Genomic DNA, 22,205 nt, shown 5'->3' with positions numbered 1-22,205 from the left:
ATGAGGTCTCCATTAGCTGAATTGTGTAGCCGGGCGAGCCGATGGGACTTGCTGATGCATCAATATTGAAGTAGTGATATATGTTGCTGCCTTATTTCATCACCTCGTCATCGGTGTGATGGTGATGGCTTGTCAGAATAAGTTCTGAATCTCTCTTCCCTGATTCTGATGTTCAAGGTTGAATATATTGCAGCCTCTGTCTGGGATTAGCGGCAGTGATGCATTTTCTAGTGTGAGGCAAATATATACTTGTACAAGTGTTTGAGATCATTGTCGATTTCATATTTGACACCACCAGCACCATGTGGAGCTGACCACAGCTATTTCTATGTTGAGGTGAAGCAAGTTTGCAATGGCGATCGGTGTGAAAATATAGTGAATTAAAGTCTGTTCCATTTACTCTTTTCTTCTCGATCCTCCCACGTTACTGTGGTTAGAAGTAATCCATCTTGCAGCAATCAATATACCACCGTTATGAAATGGTATCCAGGGCGTTCCATGGTTTGGCTTTGAAAATCAATCAAGATTTCCCGCCCAACGCAATGTTGTATGGTTTCCTAGTTGCTTATTGGCATTATGTTTAATCAATATTGATAGTTTTCTGCAGTATCTCGGGCAATCAGTGGGAAATATGATGCTTGAAGTAGTAGGATTTTAATATTTTGTTGATAATAACAAGCTCTTTTTCTAAGGCTATCAATATGAAATGAAATCCGATGCCCTGCTGGCAAAATTGGATTGTGCATGAAAGCAATTCATGGTGCGTGGGTTGTTGAAGTGAAAAAAGTAAACAAATTGACTGATTATGGTTTTGTCTTGCTGAATACCTTACTTATTGAAAACATTGTAAACAGACAATCTTTTCCCAGTGCATGTATGGATTTATCGACCATTTGGGTCGAGACCTGCCAGCAACAAAACGTGATAGGCAATTTGGATTTTCAAGAACTACCCTCATTGCTCACATTCAGGTCACGTTCAAAATACTGAGAAATTTTTTCCATGTTTTGGGGTTTTATTCAAGTTGCAGAAAAAAATGTAGAAGCCCAGTTTCAGTGCGAGATTGGGCTTCTTTCAATTGCTGCAGCAATTTCAATTAGGTAGTTCTTCCTCTTTCAGCACAAAAGTTTAGCTGAGCTTAATTTGAAAAAAACTTGATCGTGTTCAATTCTCGTGATGCATTGATTGCTGATAAGAACCCAAGTTTTTGTAAAGTCTTCAGTTAATGAGATGATCTGAGATTTCTATCTCAACAGTTTTACCATCAATAATCTGAGGATATTTGGATCTCCAACATCTTGCAGTGAAAGCAATTGATTAGAATTATAGAATCAGTGCTTTCAATTTAAAATCTCATCCATTCCTTCAAAGAAGGTAGGCTTGGTTACAGATTGTAAAACGTTGGAAAGGCTGTGTGACAAGCTGTTAAAATGGCATTTCAGAGAGCTTTGATTACAATATATGGTTAATCAGTAGGAGGCTATCATAAGCTTCTGTATCCGGTAGTATCCTGTTCTAGACCTTTTAGCTGATTTCCTCCATAAAAGCTCTTTACAAGCCATGTCATCCGTCATGATGCCAAAGGCCTAATTGTTGCATTTCTGATCCAATTAACAATAGATGCTGATCAGCCTCAAGCAATGAGTCCATTAAAACATTCTGCATCTTCCATCAAATCTGGCGTGAAATCAGGCTTATGTGGGTGCTGTAGTTGAAAAATGAAGAATGAAGAACTTTCTTGTGAAAGTTTTAAGCAGGTCAATGTGAATGCCTCATGGTAAACAGCAACTGGCTTCATCATCAAACTGTGAAAGCATGTGGTTGATCAACCATTTGACCAAGTTACCAAAGTCGCTAATGGAGATAATTGAACCTTGGCAATTACAGTTCAAAACCTGTTCAAACATACTGGTAGTTCTAGTGAATATAATTACTTCACATCCTGTTGATTGTTATTTATACAGATCTCTATTATGACAGAAACCTTCACTGTTCTGTTTGACATTAGTTTATGTCATGATGAAACTGATCATATGAATTTGTCAATTGACTCGGCAACCGTAAAACATACCCTGACATAATCAGCCAGCTAATCAATGAATCTCTGATGTGGTTTCATGCTTCACCAGTTGTAGATGATGTTGTAAAGTGACGACTGATCATATGAATGTCGTAATTGTCAGCTTATTCTGGCCAGATAATGGCGAATCTATCCTGACATAAGTCTGTAGATTTGTCGACTAATCTAGCAGTTGGTAATTTCTGTGGATAAGTGACAATAACCAAGCGTAGTTATTGTCATAATGGCCTTGTCATATGTCTTCGTCAATTAAGTCTGCCATTGTAATGGCGAATATATCCTGACATAAGTCAGTTGGTTTAGCTAATACCTCATTAGCAGCTTATTGATGACAACAGAGATTTATGAATGTACCCGATGTCAACAACCAGTTGTCATTTATTTGGGAAGTGAGATTGTGTTATTTCCGTGTTGGCAAACACAGCGACCATGTGTTACAAGTGATTCCAGTCATGAATGCATACTAATGAGGTTCTTCCTGATTGGGTCAATCTGGGTATCATCCAAGACTGTCGAGATACCATATTTCCTGTCACACAAGCGAGTGGTAACTCAATTCTTATTGGGTGATATGAATAAAGACTAGCAATTGCTTTTATCTGAAACTCCATGTACATTTACACTAGGCCTTTCTGTACAAAATTGAAGTAAAAGCATTTGCTAGCCTTTATTCATATCACCCATTGTTGACAAGCCCATGGAAGTGGATTATATTGGCCTTCATTCTTGCCATTGCCCTCGGTCACTACTGGGACATAGTTGGTGGTTGCTCTGTCTCCATCTTCTGGTGTGACCTCCACTGCAATTTCAGAACTCCTTCAAAACAAGCTATGGAATCTTCCTGAGTTACCCGGTAGTGAAACAAAATAACACATCCTTTTTGGGTCTAGAATGTTTACAACACACCTTATGACTAATTTTCCTCAGGGACGAATTATCCTCGGGGACGAATTTTCCAGGGACGAATTTTCCTCGGGGACAAATTTTCCGGGGACGAATTTTCTAAGGGGACGAATTTTCCGGGGACGAGTTTTCCAGGGACGAATTTTCCGGGGACGAATTTTCCTAGAGCCAATGTTTACAGCACACCTTATGACTAATACATGTACTTTTTACTATTGACTATTTATATAAAGTTTTTGCCACTTTTATATAGAAAAGTACAACTTAATATCAAAAAAGATTACTTCTCCTGAAATATACATGTAATTCTTTGCCAATGAATATTTCACATCGCCTCGCTAAATCATTACACAATGCATCACTTGTAATGAGTTGTCATTCCATTATGATAAAGCCCCGGAGGGAATAGATACTGACAATGAGCATAAGTAACATCCAAAACTGATCAAAATGCTTTGTGTTACGTATTAACAAAGCTTAGTGTCTCGGGCTTTATCTGCCTTGAGGCGAGAGCTATTGGGTTATCTGATGGATGCCTCCAGAAGTTGTACAATAGTACTCCCACTAAGTATTACATAGGGTGGAGCTGAACAAACTGAACTTGTTATGCTGAATTGTTATTCATTATGTTGGGTACAATTTTATAAGCGGTTTGTTTTGACATCATACATCTCAGTAACAAAATGTGACTCGCTCTACCAAAACTAGGCGCTTGTCGCATCTGAACTCGACAGGTTGATACGGACTTGTTGTTCATTTCCCTATTGTAGACCTTTTGTGAAATCTATTACAAACTGATTTGGTCACATTTCACAAAAGGTCTACAATAGGGAAATGAACAACAAGTCCGTATCAACCTGTCAAGTTCAGATGCGACAAGCGCCTAGTTTTGGTAGAGCGGGTCACAAATGATCCGGTTCACCACCAGGTTTCTCTGCTTTTGTAAAGCTCATTTTCTGAAAGCTCATTTCATGAAAGATACTGTTGGAACCATGGAATATCATGGCTGGTAATGGTTGGCTTTTAGGCTTTGAACTAATCCTGTATAAGTCACATTTATCTGAATCACGACTTAGGTTTATGAGACTGTAATTTTCTAATGGACCATGCAGCTACCGGCTTGCCTTTTATCTCAGAGTTATGTTAGGGGTGGCTCTTGTCAGCTAGACAATCCCCCAAGAGTGAAGGTACATAAGAGTGTTATTCAGGACATGGCCTCTTGGCCATTAGCTTGGAGCCTAATATCAAAAGTGGGCTCTTGAATATGTGGACCTATCAGTTAGACGTATGTTAGTTATTGATCAGTCTTCTGGCCATTTACAACAGAATCATGTTCTCTGTTGGGCGGTTTTTTAATTGGTAATTCTGTCTGTCAATACCCTATCAAGTAGCATGTAAGCTTATCAAGAATTAACAGAGTTATACGGCTGGCTCTCAGAGAATTCTGTTGATAGATAAGTGTCATGGTCAAAAATACTGTCATCTTCTTTGGGAATAAATCTGCTTGGTAATCATATCCTTAATCCATTATGATATCATGATATCAAACCCATCGGCCTTTGTGCTTTTTGAATTGGAACAATCTGATAGTATAAGTATCATTTCTTCTTTTCTCATCCTGTACATACCTCGTTAGAAAAGCAAATTACAATCTAACATGATCATAACATCATTCTCTCTTTGTTGTGAGCAAAGCCCAAGGCATTGAGAAACATTTGCTTTTAGTTGCTAATGTAACTTCTTTCTTGCGTCTTTCAAAGATGCAATTGAAACCGTTTCGTAGACGTTGTATATTCACCACTTTCTTTGTGGTACTCTTTCTCAGGGGCGTCAAACCATTGAAGATCTAGTCTCATGAAAAGTGACTAAAGTGATACTTTTTTCACCATTATTAGGTAAATACTCAGATTTCAGCTTATAGTTTGTCTCTAAGTAATTGTTTTTATCCTGTTTATTTCTATTGTATGTTCATTGATATTCAACCTCAGGATTTGGCCATCCTTGATCATATTCTCAGGTGACACCTTTGTATTTGCTCAGATATAATAGCCAATATCTACCAGACAGCTGGATCTGACAAAATCCAATTTTTCATCCGGCCTCACTGCCCAAACAGGGTCGTCAAGGACTGTTCCCAATATATCTCTTATCAAAAAGGTATTAGTATGATATATGGCTTGAATATGGTGATATCGCTGTGCACACGTCTCGTCGCTAATGCTCTTTTTCATTGGGCGATCTTCTCAGATCTCGTGTAATCTTAATGGTTGACTGCCTAGCAACCCTATCAACGGCCGCTGATGCCGCTGTTGGCATGCCAACGATAACGCCATGTCAGAAACAGCTGTCGTCGATGATGCTATATCGTGAGAATTGATCACACATCGGCCAGCACAAGTATGGAGATTATTTCTCGATCGAGTGTTGAAGGTATGTGTTTAGAAAAAGAGGGACTAATGGAAACTGTTCTAGATCAATTCTTTCCGTCAACATTTTTGTATAAAGTGGCTCCGATGTTGGAGTTAAAACCCTCTTTCGCACTTAGTCGATTTACCGTTGAGAACGTTGTTATTGCTTATTTTAAACGAATATTGAAAATACATGATAGGTCTTACCGGTGAGACACCATCAAGATGAATTACAAGTCGCGAAATACCATTGAAAGAGGAGGAATGTGAATCGGTCTTGATATAAAGATGAGATGGATAGTCCAATTCCGCTGGGCATTTCCTCCTGTTTGTTCTTTTTCTCCCGAAGCCCTGGTAATCATTAAGAATCACTACCCTTCTCCATTGTCATGGTCTGTATGCTTATCACTAGCTCGGCAGGTCTCATGAGAGAACTTGTCTGAATACTTTTCCCATGTTGGTCTAATCTTGAGATGCTACCTAAGGATATTGGCTATACTAAATGTCTTATCCAAGATCAAGTCGTCTCCTATCGGCCATTTCCGTTTCATCCCTTCTCTAGTAAACACTCCACCGCCAAAAGTAGTTGGCAGTTTCGAGTTACCAGTATATTGGAAAATGCTTTCAAAGAAAGAAAATGAATTGAGTTCCGTTGGGAATCTCCGGCTTAGCCATCCCTATTCAACTACAGCCCTGGTAATTGTGGAGAAGCACTGACCGACTTCATTGTCATGTGCCATTGTATACTTACTAACATTCGTTGTTGCGAAAGCTTGCTGAATCTCAAGAGAGAAACATATCTGAATACCTTTTCCATGTTTGCGTTATCTGAAAATGTTAGCAGCTGTGGTATATGTTGGCTGTATGTTACCGACTTGTTTTTGCTGGGCTTCTTGAGCTAATGCCTTGTATCTGCTAACAAGTCAATGAGGGCAAACTCTGCTGTCGGGTAATCCTTTTATTCTTTATGCTTAATAACTGACCCTGTAGAGGGACTTCAAAGCTGATTTTGCCATTGTTAAGAGACAAGCTATACTGTTGTGTCGAAAGTCGTATGTAATCCATCTTGATGTTGGTATTGGCTGTGAATGACATGAATGGCTGCATCCATTCCAAGAGCCTTTGGTGTCATTTGTGGACAGAATACCTTCTCTCTTGTTGGTGTATTGCCCTAGAATACTCAGGGACTTCCTTGGGTATGACTTATCCTGTTACTGGCTGCTCTTGTGCCAAAAGACCATTTGTAATATTGATACCCATCGAAACTGCCTTCATTGACAAGTCACAAGATTATATATGGTCGAGGATTGGATACTTTCTAGACTGACTTCTTTGCCTTGGTCTCATGTTATCCAATTTGATAGATCGCAGTAGTACAACTGACATTAAAATGTCATTGTGAAAGGCTACTGGTGTGTCAAAAGGCCATAAGGATGATGATACCAGTGGAATTGAGAAGGTTTGTTCTCTGTCAGAACTGGTCAGATTAAAGAACTGTCCCGTTTCTGTCTTTTATCTCTGATTCAACCTTTCACAACGATAAAATAACCCACAGGGTTTCAAAGACCAATGTTCATCATTGGCTATTGATAGTGCCAATTAGAATTGGTATTGGCAGTACCAGTTAGTATTGCCTTCATTCAAAACATCACTATTTGCCACATCCAAGCGCCTCCATTCCTCTCCTTCATCTATGATTCATTACTCGATGATAGAACTTGCCCTCATGCCTTTGATGGCCAATGATTCTGTAAGTCAAGTCGACTGGTCTCATCTTCGCCACGGTTTGGCTGGACGGTAATCAGATGAACCCAGTCTTTATTCCCCGACAATCAGATTTTCTGATCATCAGGGGTGCGTACTATAAAGCCAATCAGGTGTTGGCTGGTATGAGGTGGATCTTTATCACTCATGTGGCTATCGCTGTTGGTCAGCTATCTGATGGTGATAGAGGTGACCTTTACTTGTGCAGGTCTCTTGACTCTATTTGTATTCGGGTAGGTAAGGTTGTAGAATCACCCCTCACTTTGGTGCTTGGGCCTGTCAGTCTGAAACAATACCATTTTGACACTGGTGCCTCTTCCCTGCAGTTACCAGCAAGATACTATCAATCAAAAAGGAATGTTTTTCATGCTTTTGTTTTGATCACAAGGCTACATTAAGAATATGATCCTTTTATCATTTGTCCATGATGACATTGGTAGTCCCCAGGCTAGACATGCCTGCCTGTACAGAGGAATCCAGTATCATATTTACTGCATTTGTTCTATAAAATAGGCCTTAAAACCCTTCATGGTGCCCTCAGAATGGGCAGCACTGGGTTCCATCAAACCTCAACTCAACATGATGGCTGGATGTGGGTCGTCCACTCATACAATTCATGTTCGTCCAATAACGCCAATATCGACCGCTGATAATGTTGACAAAACCATTGAAAATGCTATCTGTGATGTTAGTCCTCATCTTCTAAACGGTGATAAATCTTGCTCTAGCTGTATTAGCAGTCGTATTTGGGTCCCAATATGTAATTGTGTGGATTTGAATGTATGTATCTGATCCCTCAATTTGGGCAAATGGCGCAATGTTATTTCAAGATAAATGGTGGTAAATCTTGCAGTATTGTATAAGAGGATTGTTGGATTGGTCCAATTTGGGTCCAATCTGTAATTGTACAGCTTTGAGAGTATGCCTCTGATCCTTGGCTTTAGAATGATGCATCCTTCAATTTGGGAAAGTGATGGAATGTCATTTCTCATCTTTTGATAATGGTAATATATCTGGCTGTATTAGTGGTTATGCCTTGGTCCAATATCATCATAATTTTAGGATTGAATATATTGTAATATACAACCTGTTTCTACATCTCTGGGGAGGTTGCACTATGGATAATCAGATGAGATGATCCAACAGACAACCATCTTTATTTGTAGGGTGATTGAATTCATTATTCAGATGGATATTTGAAGGACAATTTGGAGATAAAAGGCCATAAAAGTTTGTTCACCATGGCTGTATTCCCTTCATTGTTGTCAAGACACCAGACAAACACCATTTTCGAATACTTGTCTTCTAAAAGTAGATGTTAGCGCAGGGCCATCATTTCCATAGGGAATGAAATACAGTTCTATACAGTTGCTTCCATTCCAGTGCAGTCCCATTTGACAGAGTTGATAATGGTCCAATATTGTCACTCAGCAAATCCCCCGAGTTTCAGAAAACACCATTTACTCTGCTGCCTAATGTTATGGCGATCCCTGATGGGGTATTAACTCCCCCAGTCCAGCCATTGCTGCCATTGGTCAACTGATCTCGACTCCCTGCCCACTGCAGCTTTTGAAAATATGCTTCCAATGCGTTTAGGAACCAAACATGACTACTCCTGTCATATCATGATCCGTTAGTATCATTTTGACTATCTGTGTTATCTTGATCTTGCTGCGGAGGTGGCACTTTCAGTAACAAGTGCAAAGCTTACAAAGGAACATGCTTTATCCGAGCTTTGTCTCATAGATTAGTGGATTAGGTCCACAAATAATCTGCAGCAGGATTCAAATGAATGCATCACTGCCCTTGCATGAAATTATCATGTCATCTTGACGGTATGGCCTGTCATTGATGGGAACATTGGTCTTCATTGATGGAAACATTCATTACGAGACATTTATCTGAAACTCAGACATGGGGCATCTCAGTAGGGACGTTCTCATAATGTACATGGGCCTACTGAGACAAAACTCTTCATTTCCTTCACGGTATTGCACACAAAAAGTGCAAATAGTTCCTAAAACAGCAATTGGTTCTATATGTGAATAATTTGCACGCAGCAGGCTCGATGAAAAAAGCTGTCTGAAGTTCCTTTGATATCCTGTATGAAGTCTCAATCTCCTTAGTGTGTGCGTGGGAAAGATAACACATTTGCCTTTGTTGGACTTGTTCATCTGTTTTCAGAAATAACACGATTATTTAGACATAAAAAGTGTTTGTAGTCGGATCTGGTCGTAATGCCTTGCTTATCACTTTTGGCGATATGGGGGTGGGGATGTGGTGGATAGTGGGGATGGGGCTTCTGCTGTTTGCTGTGGAAGTTTAGTTATGTCCACAAATGTGTAAAAATGATACATGATAGATAATGGCTAGTTAGTGTCGGTATTCCTGATGAGAATCACCAGTTTTAGAGCTTCACAGGGTGTGAATAAATAAAGTGTACATGATACATTGTAGTATTCAGCTGTGATTCAGATACTTTGTTACAGATGTAAAACATAAATATTTCAAAAAGGACTGCAGTGCTGACTTGCGCTTTCATTAACTGTCCTGATTTATTGATGAATAGCCGCTGATAACTGATCCATCCCATTCCGCTCAGTTCCATTCACATATCAACAATTGCACAATTAGCGCGATAGCCATCAGTTCAGTGTACTGTAGCCGAGTTATCATTAGCGATCGTCATAAAAAGATGTTGAATGAACTATGTAATGTACACAGCCATTATAATCATCGCGGGATGAATGATCGAATGCCAACAGCTCATGTCAGGCTCTGAAATGGATATACTACGAGCTCGTTATAATCATACCAGTTATACTTGGTAATTAAAATATCAGTCTATTAGTGACTGCGTAAAGTAACGCACTAATCATGTTATGTTTTCGGTTCATTTGACGCTGTCTGTTGAGAGTGGGATGCTGCCGCTGGGACCGGTGCTCCTGGGTGGTTTCTGCATTGAACTGGTTCTGCGAAGTGGTTGCTCTAGGTGACACAGGCAGTTTGTCAGCGAGGTGATGTGCGGACTGCTTATAGGTCACTGTTGGCATGATTAGTGAGTGTTTGTCATCCATAGTGCTGTCCATTGTGGTGAAGGCCGCATCCCAACACCTCAGAGAGCAAACACCTCAGAGAGAGTGCCAACAAGTGCTCTCTTTCAGTGCTTTCTATGATGTGAGTGAGGAGTGATTGGTCATTTCACTCATACTTATGGTCTGTGGAATGTTTGATTGTTTCTCACTGAACTGCATGCTCTGCCCCTTACAACAACATTTGCCCATTATTGGTAGCATTACTGATAACATACCTAGCAATAATAAGCCTTAGGACAGTGATGGTCTTTTCTTGCTAAGATCAAGATCATCATCGAAAACAATAACAATCTGTGATCTAAATCAACAGCCCCAGAAAAAGAAAACAATGCTTGATTATCTCGGTGCCAGGGTTTTGTTCAGTGTGTTTCTCTTGGCTGGAGGGGAAGGGTCGGGATGGATTGTAGCATGAATGTCTTGATTTGTTCTGCAAGATACGTTGCGGTATTGTTACATGCTGTGCTTGGCTGCCCCATGGCCATGGAAGAAATAGGCTCTGCCCTTGTTTACCAGCAGCAGCAACAACAACTTTAACAACTTTTGTCATTCCTTATAAGAAGTTACATGTACAAGTTTAACGGTCTGAGGTAAATCACATCTGACCGCTGCCTGAGGCTGAGATTGCTTCTAGCCCATAAAAGAGCATGAGATCCTGATCCCTTTAGCCGGAGCTGGGATTCTGCCAAAGCCAATCAAAACGCTTTCAATTCCCGCCTCCTTCTTGGTGTAAACACCGTTCATATATTGATCCTAAACCACTTATTCCCGCCATTTCTGCCTAAGCGATCTTGCTGTTCAAAAACACATTAGGCAACTGATGTGGCACTCGAATATCATAAAGTAATTGTGTGATAAATTGTTATTAAAGTCGTCAAGATTGATGCGTGTTCCGAGTCCTCTATAATTCATGGTATGATTAGAGCAGGAGGACTAACAAGATTGTCGAGCCCCAGTTGGTTGAGTTATGTCATGAAAGATTTAGATTACTGAAAGTAATATGATGGAATGATTTCGAGTTATTTCCTGTTGGGCACAATGGATGTTCATTGTGAGTTTTTAGATGGGGTTCCTGAGGGGAGGCCGTGTCATGAAAGTTTTAGATTACTGAAAGCCCAGAGTCCGTCTCGGGCACAACTGATGAGCTTTAAGGATGGGGTTCCTCAGGGGAGGCCTTGTGAAAGCCAATGGGGGGAGGCTGGATCGTGTCATGAAAGATTTAGATGGATTATGTAAAAGTGTGGTGGAATGGTTTATGATTGCTCTCGTGTTGTGGGAGATCAATGATGAAGATTACTGATGTTTTTTGTGTGAAATGATTGCTTGTGCAATCCCCATATGCATGTCATGACAGATCTTAAAAAGAAGCCTTTGATGAGATAAGTTGGATGATCAGTTTGGGTGTTATCATCAGTGGTACTGCTACTGGCAGAGTATTTTGAGGTGGTATCATGATGTTGAAAGTGATGCCATTGTAGCTAGTGTGTATCAGTTGCATTCTATCTTCTGCTTCAGTTGTTTGAAGGGCCAAGTACCCCATTCCACTCCTTATAATAGTCTTTGTTTCTCTCTTTACAGCTATATATTGATGATGCCAAAGAAAAAACAGGCACTTGTTGAATTTGAGGTAAGTTGAATTTTCTATAGCGATACCGCGATACACCATCTTTCTGTCTTACTTGTAAAATCTTGAGTATCCTTTGTATGAAGACCCAGTACCCAGAATAACCAAACATCAAACCTGGGAATTACAGTTTTACTTTCACAGAGCACTTGATTATGATCGCAGGTCGCGCAGTGACTAAGATTGTTTGTCTGGGCGGCGCTTTACTTCAGCCTTCAGCAGAAATACGCTTGTCTCATAATCATATTTCATGAACTATTTATGTCATAGCAACGACTCGAATAAAATTCTCGTTCATTCCTTGAAACGAGCTCCCCACTGTGTCATCATATTCGGAGCAGCGTCTCCACACTAATTTGAACCCAAGTATCCATTGGTATTCATTGCATCAGTTCAACCTTGTGAAAATTTCCATCCAAAGTTTTGTTTTATTTCTCCGTAGTGACTGAATAGAATTTTGAATCTATTGACTAGATGCTCAGTGCTGTGTCAGTCAAGGCCAGTCAAGCCACAATCTGCTGGTTTTGTGTTTTGAAGTTTTCCATGAAGTAGATGAACTGCTTGCTACAGCTCGATGCTGATGCACTCGCCGCCATCTGCCGAGAAATCTGAGGCATTTACAACATGCTCCATGCACTGGGTGTGGCTCCGAGAAACACAAAACCCTCTCATCTCATTTCAAACACCGCCACAACACGTAGCAGTTAACACGGCATCATGTGCCTGGTCGAACGTGCTACGTTGCTAAGCTTTGATTGAGACAACTGATGTGTCAGAAGAAACCGCAAAGTCGACACATGTCCGCAGGCTTATCCTTTAATGTTCCCCTGTCAGAGTCATTGTCATGTTAATTCCTGTTGATTGTTCCAACAATGATGAGCTTACGCTGGCTTCCATTTCCAAAAAAGATTGACGTTTAGGATTGCGGCCTCAATTCTTTAATACCCTGTGTCAGCTGCCTCGTCCATATCAATTTACTCCAATTGTTTCTCTCATGAAAAGCAATAGCTCTGTCGTCTGCTAAAAAGAGCTGTCTCTAATGTGTTCGTGTGCCATCCTTTCAGAAGATAATGTCGATTTCCTCGAAAAAAGAGATCATGCAGGTTATTCTGCTATGAAAACAATCGTATCGGCGGATGATTATCTTCAAAGCCGTGGTTGTTGTTTATGGATAGAACATGTCATTTAAGCCAAATTTGAGGAGCGGAGAAATCCCACTTAGTTCGAGGCGGGGGAATTATCTCCATTTCCATCTTTAGAATGCCACAGATTATTGGTTAGATCATATGGAAAGAGAAGAAGCTTTATAGGAGTGGCTGAGTGGCATTTCTTATGAAATGTGAAAAATTTTCAAAAAGGGGATAATTCTTGTGTTCAGGATTTGTCAAGAAGCCATGTAGGACGGCCTCCTTGGCCTCTGGTTTGGCAGTGCACATGAGTCAGGTTTTACTTTATTTGAATATTCAATTAAGATTTCAGCCATTAGCTTAAGACTCTTCCATATGATTGTGATACTTCACAAACATTGTCAGACGTCTTCGCTAAGTCGGCTTTCGCTTGATACATTTTCCCATGTCACGTTCCTGTAAAATGTCATCGTTTGGTTTCCTTCTGATGCTAAATTTAAATATAAATTTAAATCTAAATTGGAGTATACATCTTTAGATTTTGATTGCGCCTAATAATCCCGTAAGATGACTTTGACTTGTGCGTGATGTTGAAGAAATTGACTGATCAAAAGGATTGTTGAATCGTTCTACTGTTGGTGGAGCAGATTGGATGGGTTGCTTTGAAGAGTTGTTGAGAGTTCAGTGGTACTAAGCTTAATGCACAATTCAATGAAAAAAAAGAAGCTATTTTGAATCCTATTCTGTCTCTAGTCTCACTGAATTTTGTTGGCATCAACCATAAGTCAAAAGTACTGTGACTATGTTATTCTGACAAAACTATTGAATATTTTATTTTCTGTTAGAGCATTTGTCACATACCTGAATGAAGAGTTGAAAGTTTGTACCATTTTATCACTTGATAAAGTTTGAAACAAGCATATTTATGAAATAAAATCACAATTTTGCTAATCCGTGTGGCATGGTTTGAAATATTTTTATTTAGATCTGGCGGTTCCGCAGTGTGAACCCCACCATGTGCATTGTGTGCATACAGAATACACAACAAGCGTGTCGATTGCATTCCATAAAGGAAATTAAAGATTCAGGACTCTTATCACTTTGACAATGCTGTTATGTTGGGTGAAATCAATTTTGTGCCCTTGGTGATGAAGCTATTAGGAGACAAACTACAAGTGGTAGTGGAGAATATTGATTAGCCTACTATTAACATGCTTGGTTATGATCACTTGAAGACTTTTTGTCAACAACGTGGTTCTAAAAAAATATCTGGCATCAATGTTGCTGATCCAATGTTTTTACATATTATCTCACAAATTCCCATCAAATATTTATAGCTGCCTTCTGAACTAATCCCATTTCAGTGAAAACAACTTTTTACTATCAAATGCGTGTTTTCCACTGTCACTGTCAGCAAAGCTGCTTACCAGGAGTCTGTTGATCCTGTTTTTCACTGACATGCCATGGAGAGAAAGAACAAGTTAATTGAAGAAGCTTCTGTTGATTTTTACAAAGTGAAGATCATCAGCAAAAGTGGATACCATAATAACAAAGAAAGATGTCAATGGACGGCTCTCCCTACCAGAAATTTTGAGGCGATAACTGACGATACTCAGCGATAGTCATTTACGAAACATTAAATTGGAACACCTGAACGATACTCAAATATAGTTTGGGTACAACATTATCCTGTGAGATAACAAGTACCCAGCCATTGGCCAGTGTGCTAAGGAAACTTTCGGTAGAATTTGCCTGCTTAACTATTTTTCAGCTTCACTTGTCATGCTGACTCCTGAGTCAATTTGCATCAGAAAAACCTGCCACTCTTGACATTTATCCCTTGAGTGGATTTCTAAAGACAGGCAACAGCATCGGTTTTGCTTTCGAGAAGAATAAGGCAAGTGCCATTTACTTGTTGGACCAAAATCAATATTGTCTAAGGTATGATATGGTGCTGCTGGTGAAGAGACTCTCTGAGCCACTTGAAACTTCCGTTGAAGACTCTGGGGGATGTGAATGGTGGAATGAGCAGCTCCGTTAGCTTTGGTTAGATATTACGTTTGTGCCATTGGTATCGTGTAAGATCCAAGTTGTGTCTCAATACTAAGTTTCAGAAATGGAAACAAAACCATTGGGCACAACCTTGACTAAAGCAGGCAATTAAGACAATTCGATACTGATTCCTTACTTGCCAATTATCCTTCATCGAGACCTTGAGCATGCTGAACTTACAAAGTTTTTTTTGGACAACATCGATAGTCAATCTATGAAGAACTGCAACTGCCACACAACGAATATGCTAAGCGAAAACATTTCTTGTGGGCATCGTAATTCAGCCAGAACAGCAACCACATGAATAGTTCGTCTACTGGATTCTGCCTGTTCTCAACCATGAACATCCAATCAGCAATGCCAATAAGGTCAGTGGTAATGACTGGCGACATTCTATATCACCACTGTTGTTGCAGTGCTGTAGCTATGGTTGTCACTAGTAACGAAAGGGTGGTTTCCATCTTGGGCATATCTTTGGGCAAATGAGGAAGTTACAATGTTAGCTTCATGTGATAATCAACCAGAAAAATTATGCACCAGAGGGACATAAAATGTCCTGTGTAGAAGTTACTGCGTACTAGCTAGCTACCTAAGGCAACTGTCTACAGAAAATCTAATGCAAAGAATAATAAATGCACCAACCCCTGACTCCAGCTATTGTTGGAGGAAATTACCTCCAGGCAAACATAGGGAATACGATAACCAGAAAAAAGTGCAAACAGAAGATAAGCTTGGTGTTGTGGAGAAGGAACACTTGTTCTTTTCGCTTCCTGGGTAGGGAAAGCCATATTTTCGTAAGCAAAGAGCAAGAAAAGCCAGATGTGAAATTGATAGTCTTCTTTAGTAGCCCTGAAAGTGTGGCCTGTGGTAGTGGAACCAATTGTGATATTGTCTATCTGAGCTGCTGGCTGTGCCTATGGGTTGCCTGCTCGGGTTTCTGCCAAGCCAAGTTATAGCATTGTCATATTAGGACGGTTTGCAAAGCTATCGGAAGCTGCTGGGAGGTATTCTGCTGAAGTCTTCCGCAGTAACGACTAGCATTGGCTTATATGACTAGTAGTGCAAAAAGTCCTGCTATTAGTTTTAGATTTCTGTCAAAAAGAAGAAAAAGTGATGTAATCTCTCGAAAGATGATTTGAGTGATGAGATTTTCTAATTCATTTAAAAAAAGACACCACTTAAAGAAGATATTGCTGCTGTAAGGTATATTAAACTGCCTCCATCGCTTCTAATGAAGTTCGGCCTGCACCAGCCTTATAAAAACATAATATTCATCACTAACAGCAAAAAAATGCTGCCATCAACCAAGATTTTTTTCCATAATTTTTCACAGCGTGTTACACTGCAACTGCATCAGAGTTGATTATGACAGTAGCTGGCTGACAGCTCATCTCATGCAATTGCAATGGGTGTACAGTCTGGTTCTAAAGTAAATGAGCTTCAGGTTTTTTGTCCCTAGCTTAAAGGTATGCTAGGAATGACCAATGGACATTGTTGTGAGTGTAGTTGCAGATTTCATTTTGATATTCAAATCCAACATGAATTGCCAGATAAAATTTATTGTTGTGGTCAATAATGATATCATTGAATCAATAGCACGAAGTTGCAAAAGAATGACTACTGCTCATTCATTTTTGACCAAGATCGTACAAGCAGATCGTTCACTTGCATTAGTGCAAGCAAACCATATCAATTTCACTTACATTACTGGCTTAGCTTGTGACTCTGCCACTCAAAGGAACAGCTCAACCACTCAGTGTCTACATATGCATACATAACTTGATAAATGTGTCATCTGCATTGGAAAACAGTGATACTTGAGTGCATTAACACAAGAGTCAGACACAAACTGCCAGGACAACAGTGACCCTGCTTTGGTGTTTTGGCATGGCAGTCATGTTTAGATCCTCTGAGCACATTGACTATGTCTACTCTCGGGTGCACCCTCCGTATAGCCATCACTTAGACACTTGGACGTTACTCGTGTTGCTGCACTGGACACTGCCATCATAGTGTTGCCTGAGCAATTGTGAATAGCAAATTCACATATGTCCGATTCCATGTTCAGATCCTTTTGAGCACAACTCATGATTTGTCAGTGGTTGTGATGGGCAGGCCTGACTTAGCACTCAGATTCTGGTTTCTTACAACTGTTTACACACTGGACACTTACCATCCTATTGTTGCCGCAGAAGTTTTGACGGACAAGTTTACACAAGACTGCAGGATTTCATGTTCAGATTCTTTGAGGACAACTCATGATTTGTCCGTGGTTGTTGTGGGCAATCATGATTTTCCAGTCGAGGAGACACAGCTGGGCTACTCCCAAGATCATTAAACCATCCTCTCTGGAGATATATCAATCATTCAATTGGCTGTTGCAGTCTCATCGTACTGACAGAAAAACCAAACTATCCTTCCACAGGCCATTGGGTAATCAACCAGCCTGCATGTCAAACACACCGAAGAGAAGAGTGCCAAATCTAAGTTAGCAGAAACAGTCGTTTTCTGATGTGAGTTTAAAGGTTATCCGAGAAGGCACAAGAAAAACGTGCAAAATCCAATTTCAGAAAGTGTCTTCGGCTGTAATGAAATTGACTAGGAACTGCTCAGAATTGGGTTTGAGAACTGATTTGGATCAAGTGCATTCATTGGAGCATAATTTAAATTGGTGACAATGTAATTACATGCAGAGGCAGCAACGAAGAAAAAGAGAATAACGCTAATTAATGAAAACGTGTGTCGAAGCAAATTGAAGGAAAAAAGCGAATAATCCGGTTGACATCACTAAGGTACTGCGGTATATTCCAAATAGAGTTATACAGAGTCAGATTTTGGCATTGTTGGCTTCTTGCCAACCAGAAAAAGAATTATATTGTCAATAACGAGTATTATTTGGCCCATAATAAGCATCAGCTCATGATTGTTCATACAGAAGTAATGTTTCCTTGCTGAGGTGAAATGGTGAGATTTTTCTTCGTTCTGCATCATCTTGTCAATTGCTGCAGGTAGGCCGCTTGTCGGTGATAAATTGGTTGCACTCTATTGCAGCCTGTCCCTAGATTCCCTCGAGTACTTGAGCGGACTTGATGTATCATGCGCGATGAAAACTGATGAGATATAGTCTGCCAAGAGAGATCAGAGCTCAGAAAAAACATGATGTACAATGTGGCAGTGTGTGTTTAGTAGCCAGCACTGTTGTAGCTCTACAGAATATAATTAGGTACATGTACGCTAGAATCTTTGTGGTTTAAAGCGCTGGGTTCATAATCAGACGGTCGTGGGTTCAGCTCTCGGAAAGATCACCACTGTTTTGACTTTGTGTCCGTGAGCAAGGCACTTAACCCTGCTTGCTTCTCCCCACCCAGGAGTGAATAGAGTGCTGAATACTTCCAGCTTGGACGTGATACTCCCCGGGGAGTTGAGCTCGAATCCGGGATGTGAAGGTCACTAGCTATGCTAAAAGCGATTTCCCCTCCATATCCTCTGAAGTGAAGTGACTTGCCCATGGCAAGGAGGGAATGGGTAGTGTGGAAATCAAATCGATGACATTCTGCCTTCTGGGTCAAGAACCAAACTGCTGACAGACCAAGTGCCATTGCTCTGCCTCCTATAAAGCAAGACTCCATGATGGCACATCACGCCACTCACTGCATGTGGGGAGAAAACCAACAGATCAGAAAAACGTAACCATCCTCATGACATGCAATGGCATGTGGAAAAGGAAAAAAGATGGACAAGCTACCAGAAACACTTCTTTCGTAAATATTCTCTAGCGTTCACTGCATTTATTGACTCACTTCATTAAGACTAGCTTTTTGTTGCAGCCATTTTCAACTTCTTTATGCAAGGTGTGAAACCTATTCTGTTGGTCACTCTGGTCTTTGAAGATTAGTGGTTTTAATCGGGAGACACCCAGTTTAATATGCTTCTTAATACATGAAAGTCATATGAGGAACACAGCGTCTATTGGAACGGTCTTCCTCTCTCCTACTTCTGATCATGGTGATAAATCAGAAGATTCAACCTTGGCCTCCCTAAGGTTACTGATTAGGAAGACAATGTTTTGTATTTTCATCTTTTTCCACAGTAATTGGAATGGACACATTTAGGTACAATCGTTTTGTTGGCAGAAGCTCTTGGGGAAATGTTCAATGTTCTCATTCTTTTTTCTGTTCCTCCACCTCCACGGAATCCTTCAAAACAATTAAATCAAGTAACTCATGGTGAAAAAATGCTCCCCCATGGACATGTCTCATCTTGTTAGTTGAAATTAGTAGTCTCAGTTGACAGAAATTGTGATTAGAAGTAGCATCCTTGCAATTGTCGGTGTGAAAAAAATGTCATGTTATTGACAAAGCGACAAGAGGCAAGGTGTTCAAGTATAGCTGTCTAATGAAGGAAGAGGTGCGGGGCCTTCCCTGCTTGAGCGCAGATGATCAAGGCTGAAGTTCCAAATGGAATATAGTCAGAGAAGGATGCAATTGTAGGCTTGAATTCGATCAGGGTGTTTGCCAGTAACAGTCCGAATTGCACTTGGCAGTCCATGATGAAACCTTTCTTTGACTTCTTGGAAGCCATAAGGAGAAACTGCTGGCTGAAGAAGGGAGTGCATTGATAGAGGAGTGAGTGCAAGGGCTGTAGGGGTTCTCATGTCTATGTCAGTAAAAGATGCCTTTGTTGTGTAGATTTCACTTGGACAGTTTGCCAGAAAGTTTGTGATGGCAAACTATATATTTGTTTTTAAAGGAACTGTTTGCCAATAACAGTCGAATTGCCAATGGCAGTTCTAGGTGTCACAGATATAATTCCTTGGTGCTGCTGACAAGGAGCTTTGTGCTGCTGACAAGGCACTTTGTGTTGCTGACAAAGCACTTTGTGCTGCTGACAAGGAGCTTTGTGCTGCTGACAAGGCGCTTTGTGCTGCTGACAAGACACTTTGTGCTGCTGACAAGGCACTTTGTGCTGCTGACAAGGCACTCTGTGCTGCTGACAAGGCACTCTGTGCTGCTGACAAGGCACTCTGTGCTGCTGACAAGGCACTCTGTGCTGCTGACAAGGCGCTCTGTGTTGCTGACAAGGCGCTTTGTGCTGCTGACAAGGCACTTTGTGTTGCTGACAAGGCACTTTGTGCTGCTGACAAGGCACTTTGTGCTGCTGACAAGGCGCTTTGTGTTGCTGACAAGGCACTTTGTGCTGCTGACAAGGCACTTTGTGCTGCTGACAAGGCACTTTGTGCTGCTGACAAGGCACTTTGTGCTGGTGGTCTGATCTATAGTAGTGTTGGTTTAAAAGCTTCAGGCTATATGTGTGGTGAAGGAAGTTTGATACTCTTCGACTTACGACTTGCAGTTTAACTTCTTTTTAGGACATTGATTTGTAGGCCGCACAGTGTTGTTAAAGCTTGACTAATGCTGTACCAAAGCTGCCATAGGTACATAAAGTTGGAACATACATTAGCTAGAAATGTCAAAGCAGGCCTGAAGGTAAATTTCTTATTGACAGCTAGAGCCAGATTAGTATTCATCAGGCTGGGATCAATGTATCTTGGCTAATGCGTAGGGCATGCTGAGAGGATTTCATGATGAAAAGGGTCATGACACCAGTAAACCATCGACTGCTGAATCTGCCACTGAGCTCCTTCGTTTAATTGTTGGACAAGAGGTTGGGATTGCCTTGAAATTATTGAAGAAGATAACGGTGTCAGTGCATGCTGCTCTGGAATCATTGGAGGTCATCTTGATATGTCATCACAATGCTTCGGCATTCCTTAGTTTGCTCCTCGGGATGTTCGAAGAGGTGTTGCACTTACCGAACTTGATTGGATGGCTTAGGGTGGGGGAGAGCATTGCACAACTTCATCATGCCTATGAATCCAGCTATTTGGAGGAATCAAGTTAAATCTGAGATTCTGAAGCACCTGGCAATCGAACGCAAATGTATTGAACATAAGCATTGATCTTTCTACCATTCTGAAAGCAACCACCAACTGGTTTCCCTGAAGGTGGTGTGGTATCGTGGAGATGTTGAACAGATCTGCACGTTGTATTCCGATACTATCTCAGATTGATCTTCCATTGACATCCATTCCGTCTGGCAGACATGGAAATCATAGCAGGTGATTGCAGTTTGACAAGCTAGGAGAAGTAAAGGTGGATCATTCATGGTAGATGATTCAGAAGCTATCTTCATTATCTAGCCTACTGGTTGTGAAGTGGTTTAAGCAAGCAGGTGGCACAAGTGTCTTACCTTATATAGGTGAATTGCATGTCTTAATGCCGGACTGTGTCAGAAAACTCCAACGGACCTTCGTCTGGTTGAATGGAGGAAGATGTCAGAACATGGCTCTGTTGAGCTTTCTGACGCTTTCTGCCATTTCTCCTATTGAAAATGGTTGAAGAAACTAAATCGTAGCAGGTGATTGGTGATTTATGAACTTGTCTATTGGATGCAAAGCAGTTTAGGAGTGCCCCATCGGCCTTTACCGGGTCAGATATAAATGTGATTTGTCTGGCCAGGCTGCAGCCAATGATTAGTGGTAATTCGTAAACTTGTCTGCAAGCAAGCAGAATCCAAGAATAGCTTCCCATAACTCAAGATTGGATGTCGTAACATAGATTTCTATCTCAGTCTGCATGTTTTGAGAGCCATGCATGGCTTCATGGCAAGAGGTGGTCTAGGGTTACCGGTGTTATGCGTGATAGCACCCCAACACAAATTTTTGTACCACCTATTCCATGATAATATTTGTGGAGAAACTTAGCCTCTTGCATAGCATGGAGTTGATAATCTTATCACGCTGATGTTCTCTCCTACTCTTTGCATGTTAAGCATGTCAGACAATATGGGAAAGATAATGGGCTGATGAAGGCCTCTGGTAGGATATGTTGAGATCGAGATAAATTATACCAGACTGAAAACATGCCCTGTAGCAATGGGGCTGGGTAATGGATCATCTGTTCACAAATCAGAAAAAACTCTGCGATCATTGACTACCGTTTGCCTGAAGAATTGGTCAGTTGCATTACCATGAAAGATGTCATCCCGCCATAAGAGAAGGGAGAGTTGCGGTTAAAAGATGTTTCTTGTGAGCTTGGCCTTACTGTATGGTTTATGCAACTAGTTGTGTTGTGTCTTCCCAATGTTGGTGCTTTC

General features: G+C 40.7%; 1 protein-coding gene across 9 annotated transcripts in view; it reads left to right on the top strand.

The window, feature by feature from the left end:
* LOC135484450 (heterogeneous nuclear ribonucleoprotein L-like) overlaps positions 1–22,205 on the top strand; it is a 73,556-nt gene that overhangs the window by 20,255 nt on the left and 31,096 nt on the right. For all 9 annotated transcript variants that reach the window (XM_064765925.1, XM_064765929.1, XM_064765928.1 and 6 more), the window contains one exon: positions 11,826–11,874. In XM_064765925.1, the coding sequence (XP_064621995.1) occupies positions 11,826–11,874 (49 nt within the window). The remainder of the gene's footprint in view (positions 1–11,825; positions 11,875–22,205) is intronic.

Source organism: Lineus longissimus, chromosome 3, assembly GCF_910592395.1.
Source record: "Lineus longissimus chromosome 3, tnLinLong1.2, whole genome shotgun sequence".
In the NCBI taxonomy this organism is placed as follows: Eukaryota; Metazoa; Nemertea; class Pilidiophora; order Heteronemertea; family Lineidae; genus Lineus; species Lineus longissimus.
This window is presented reverse-complemented; position numbering and strand designations above follow the sequence as displayed.